The sequence below is a fragment of the Trachymyrmex septentrionalis genome, unplaced genomic scaffold, assembly GCF_001594115.1.
Source record: "Trachymyrmex septentrionalis isolate Tsep2-gDNA-1 unplaced genomic scaffold, Tsep1.0 scaffold37, whole genome shotgun sequence".
Lineage (NCBI taxonomy): Eukaryota > Metazoa > Arthropoda > Insecta > Hymenoptera > Formicidae > Trachymyrmex > Trachymyrmex septentrionalis.
This window is the reverse complement of record NW_017305536.1, coordinates 3377774-3382926: the sequence shown is the minus strand read 5'-3', so window position 1 is coordinate 3382926 and position 5153 is coordinate 3377774. Positions and strand designations below refer to the sequence as shown.

Below are 5153 nucleotides of genomic sequence, written 5' to 3'. Positions count from 1 at the left end.
TTATAATTAATAACATTAATTTATATTATAAACACAATTATTATAATTAATTTTAAAGTTACGTGTCTCACTTGAATTTTGATACAAGCGCGATTACTATACCTAATGCTGATTCTACAATGAATCGGTAGTCGGAAGTTTTAGTCTTAATCGATGAAGTTGGCCAATCAGCCTTAGTCGTATAAGTTGGCTATTGGTCAATTTCACCAATAAGACTTAGAATTACCGATTCATTGTAGAATCAGCATAAGGACTGTTCTTTTTAGCTGAACTTTTGCACCAGTTCATCTTTCTTCCTTTTCTCTCTAGGAGGAAAGAAGAGGAAGAAAGATAAACTGGTGCAAAAGTTCAGCTAAAAAGAACAGGCCTTTACTTTGCGCAGTGGGCACGGCGTTTACATACTTGATCTAACCTCTAATTTACTGAAATTATTATTCACGCCTATTAATCAATCAGTTGGGTTAAATATTATTATTGATTCTTTTGATACGTATTTCAATCTTCTTCGACAATGAATCTACCTCGAGCGTTGATTGTTAGCACGAAGGAAGGAAAGGCTAAAGAAATCGCAGAAAGTAAGTACAGAAGTATACTTTCATAATTTTTCATAAATTTTTTATGTAATTTTATTTGATGTTGTGTATTTGTAATGCAGGTATAGGGGCGGAACGTCTATCCGAGGAAGACAAGATTGTAGACTATCTGTGGAACATTGACAACAAGTATTATACATCACAGATCTTGGTACGTGCTGTAGAAAATTTATCCCACAAACTCCCAGTGGAAGAAGTTGACGCATTGATCGTGTACCACGATCCACAGGCAGTAAGAGACATAATTTAGCAATTAGATTGACATGTTGATGGCAATTGATTTCTATAGGACAAGGTGGATCAAGAGCTGGAACAATTGACATCCTTGGCCACTTCCTTAACAGCAGCGGAGGTACTGTTGTTTTCTTGCAGGGCAATATCCGACTCGCCTTTGCGAGATAAAGGTACAACAGTGATGAAGAATGTTGATTGATGTTCAACGAATATGGATATGAGGAGTCATTGAGTTCTATATTTTAAAAAATATATTGGAGCATTCCTTCTTTATACTAAACTATAGAAAACTACAGTCCAACAGAGAAAAGAAAGGCAAATAAATATTTATCTTTTAGACTGTTCCAAACTACAAACAGCTAATCAATGACAAAGAAATCTTGGTAAAGAAAATATAATACAATTTTTGCATCATGAAATGCTTTTCAGCCAGAACACTATTAGTGCTTTTCAGCAAAACAATATAACACAGTCAATTATTTTATCTCTATTTAATGTTTGCAAACATTGTGTTATACTGTGTCCTTACTGGAAAACGCCCAGAGTATCATTGTTTATGTAATTGTTTATATAATTGAGACCCCCATTCTTCGATGGCGCGCTCTAATATATTATAGAGCTCACTGAGGGAGATGCTATTAATGATATTTGTCATCTGTTCTTATTTTGCATTCTTATGAACAATAAAGATTGAATGACATAAATAGCGCTAATAGCGTCTCTTTAAATACACCTTACACTATATATTTATTTCCATATTGCATATAATTGATGCTTTTTGTTTATGTTTCAGTGCTGCATTGGTGTTTGCACCACAAGTTTGAGCTAGTCGAGTTAGAGCAAACGGGAAATTCAGAATGCGATACAGAGGGTAACAAATATGGCATCGAGAGAATCATAGAAGCTCTGCATGCTCACATGTGGCCCAATATCGTGCTTAAAGGTGCAAGCCAAATTTCTGTTGTTAGAATAAAAACTCAAGCATAACTCTTTTCACATAGATATGAATCAAATTACGTTTTGTTACAGACAAGTCGTGCATGGGACCTGCACCAGAGGTAAACGAAATTGAAGAACAATTTGAAAATATTCGATTAACACGTGATCCTGCGGAAACACTACGCATGCAAGATATGCTCGGTCAGTATAGATCATGAAACAAATGATAAATCTATGAAGTGCCATCGCTTATTTTTCATTGGATTTTAAATTAAATAGACGGCATCATGGGTGATGAAAACGCAGATTTTGGAGAACTGTATGGCCAATTGATGGCTATGAAGGAACACGCGGCATCCTTACCAACAAATGAAAGGCGCCTAGTGGCAGAGCAAGTAGTCACCGCTTTTTGGAAAGCCATGGGTGGCGATCTTTTAGAAATTGAGGATTAAATTTAAGATTTGATGTATTTTATAGATCGATTATAATTTTAATTTCTTATTTCTGAATTGATTTGAGATAGAGAGTTTAGAATACAACATAATTTATCTAAAGACTGCTGCATATTTGAACGATGTATGTTAAGGATGTATAATAGAAAAAAAAAAAAATTTTAGAAAAAATTCCATCTGATTTAAGTGTATAGTATTGCATGTATAATGTTATTATGTACTATTAAAAATATTTATCTTAAATGTAACGTAAAAGTAATCACATAATCCGATGATAGAATTATTAATATTATTATATTTAAAATGTGTATATATAAAATATGTATATTTCTTAATAAAAAACATTTATTTAAAGCTCCTGAGTAGTTACTACAGTTATACTGAATCGTTAGAAGCGAGAAATTACACGTTAATTTTTGTTACGTGACATTTGTAAATAAAGATAATTTAGATAAAATAAAATAATGAGATCATTTATAAAAATAGACGAAAACTTTTATGTTTATCCTCTCCGACAGTCAGTAAATATATAATCATAAAAAGTGATAAAAGATATGTGTGAATAAAAATATACGCATGAATAAAAGCACTTGCGTCGCTTACATGGCTTGTATCACTTTTTACAATCATTTACTGACTGTCGGGGGAGGGGGGGGGGAGAGGGAGGAAAGATAAGGATAGCTTTTGTCTATTTTTACAATTGTTTTAAAGCGATTTCATCATTTCGTTTTATCCAAATTAGCTGTGATAACTACTTAGAAACCTTAAAAATAAATAAAATATTTTATATCGAATTTTTATTAATATTACGAATTAACATTCGTAAGAAGACTGCCTGAAGAAAAGAAAAGGTAAAATTAAAAACATCGCAACATTTTCCTCATTTTAGAGAGAAAATAATGGATATATGTTCATTGGATATATGTTCATATTTTTGAACAGTCTGAAGCAAATTATATATCAGTTCAAATATTAAAATTCAGCGACCGATTTCTGAATATTAGGAGCGCATGACTTGAAAGAAGCAAAGCTGCGTTCGAAAACACACACCAACTGGCGCCAAGTATATCATTCTATCCCATTCTATCCTTGTTATTCACCGAATGTTAAACAAGCATAAATTAATACCTGGAGGTGTTCGCGATGTGTATTCCCGAACGCAATCTAAAATGTCCAACTTAGCGCTACATTCAAAATAAAATTTTTTCACGTATTTTCCTATTGGTTCTTCATCGACGACAATCTACAGTTAAACCTCAACTTAATTAAATCTCATCAATGTGTAATAAGACTCGTTTTGAATGGGTTATGCGCACGATGCTACATGATTTGGATGTAGCCGTTTAGATTGTTTAGAACTACTATGAGTATTGTCCTAACCGTCCTAATCATGTTCAGTTACATGACACGATGACTCCTGGTGCACTCATGTGTATCCTCACATTGTTTTACGAAGGCTAATTGTTTCGTATTATGCGTTGATTACGATGACAAATTCCGTAACAAGGAAGATGATTTCCCTTAAGTTGATTCGCCCATACAGTCAGTTCACCAACAACAAACCGGCTAACCTCATCAGAAATGAATTTTTAGATTACTTCACGAAGGATTTAAAGCACAGTTTTATTCGTTCCAGTCCCGTCTCTCCGATTACCGATCACTCGCTGGCGTTTATCAATGCTGGCATGAATCAAGTATGTCACACTTTTCTTGAGAAATTTGTAATAACTAGTCTGTGCTATAACGAATACTTTTCTTTTTACTCTTTCAGTTTAAAGGGATTTTCTTAGATTATTACAAACCTCCTATGACAAAAGTTGCAAACTCACAGAAGTGTATCAGAGTCGGTGGGAAGCACAATGATCTAAGTATTGTTGGCAAAGATAGTTATCATCATACCTTTTTTGAAATGCTTGGCAACTGGTCGTTTGGAAATTATTTTAAAGTATGATTTTGGAAATTATTTTAAAGTACGAAAGAACTACAATATTACTTTCACTAAACTTTAAACTTGTAGTACTTATTTGTGTAATGAACTGACTTTAGGAGGATGCTTGCTCGTATGCTTGGAATCTCTTAACAAACGTATATGGCATACCTACAGAATATTTATATGTAACATATTTTGGTGGTAATGAGGAACTAGGCATGAGTCCGGATTTGGAATGCAAAGATATTTGGTTGAGACTTGGTCTTCCAGAATATAAAGTTTTACCTTTTGGTATGCGAGACAATTTCTGGGAAATGGGGGTATCAGGTCCTTGTGGACCTTGTACAGAGATACATGTTGACTATATGAAACGCTCAACTAATCAAGCCGAACGAGTGAATAAGGGATATGCTGATCTTATGGAATTATGGAACATAGTTTTTATACAATGTGAAAGGTGAGTTATCAATTATTATATGTACTTATTAAATATTTTAAATCCTTTAAATTTCAATAATTTAAAGTCTGTATAATGTACTGTATGTTTTTTTAGATATCTTTATGCATTGAATTTAATTTGAAATTTTCTTTTTTATGTAACATTATAAAGAGCTTATTAATTGTATTATTATGAAATTGCTATTCAATATCATATTTTATGTTAGGCTTACAAATGGATGTATAGTACCTTTACCAAACCATCATGTTGATACAGGCATGGGACTTGAACGATTAGTTACTTTTCTACAAGGAAAAAAATCAAATTATGATACAGACCTCTTCCAGCCATTATTCGATGCAATACGAAAGCATTCGAACGCACCAGAATATAAGGGAACGTTTGATGATGACACAAGCAAAACTATGATTACAGAATTATCACTTGATTATGGTTACAGAATTCTAGCTGATCATGCAAGAATGATTACTGTTGCATTGGCTGATGATATGTTACCTGAACAACAGTATGATTTTGTAATACTAATCTATAATCAAATATATATA

The 5153-nt window shown here is 32.9% G+C and overlaps 2 protein-coding genes across 2 annotated transcripts in view; both read left to right on the top strand.

The window, feature by feature from the left end:
* Positions 1 to 387: 387 nt before the first annotated feature.
* On the top strand, positions 388 to 2347 carry LOC108750508 (alpha- and gamma-adaptin-binding protein p34-like). The gene is made up of 6 exons (XM_018489985.1): positions 388 to 575; positions 656 to 825; positions 883 to 997; positions 1621 to 1770; positions 1857 to 1967; positions 2046 to 2347. The coding sequence occupies exons 1-6, from the start codon at positions 512 to 514 to the stop codon at positions 2216 to 2218; spliced, it is 783 nt and encodes a 260-aa protein (XP_018345487.1). The 5' UTR covers positions 388 to 511; the 3' UTR covers positions 2219 to 2347.
* Positions 2348 to 3455: 1108 nt separating this feature from the next.
* Positions 3456 to 5153, top strand: part of LOC108750792 (alanine--tRNA ligase, mitochondrial) — a 4629-nt gene continuing 2931 nt past the window's right edge. The window contains exons 1-4 of the mRNA XM_018490530.1: positions 3456 to 3912; positions 3990 to 4163; positions 4265 to 4605; positions 4814 to 5113. Of these exons, the coding sequence (XP_018346032.1) occupies positions 3706 to 3912; positions 3990 to 4163; positions 4265 to 4605; positions 4814 to 5113 (1022 nt within the window). The 5' untranslated portion in view covers positions 3456 to 3705. The remainder of the gene's footprint in view (positions 3913 to 3989; positions 4164 to 4264; positions 4606 to 4813; positions 5114 to 5153) is intronic.

What these genes read in the sequence shown, in the direction of transcription:
- LOC108750508 (XM_018489985.1), top strand. Translation starts at nt 512, where the DNA reads ATGAATCTACCTCGAGCGTTGATTGTTAGCACGAAGGAAGGAAAGGCT. An exon ending in CTCGCCTTTGCGAGATAAAG is followed by an intron (nt 998 to 1,620) that starts GTACAACAGTGA and finishes TTTATGTTTCAG; the next exon opens with TGCTGCATTGGTGTTTGCAC. An exon ending in GCCCAATATCGTGCTTAAAG is followed by an intron (nt 1,771 to 1,856) that starts GTGCAAGCCAAA and finishes GTTTTGTTACAG; the next exon opens with ACAAGTCGTGCATGGGACCT.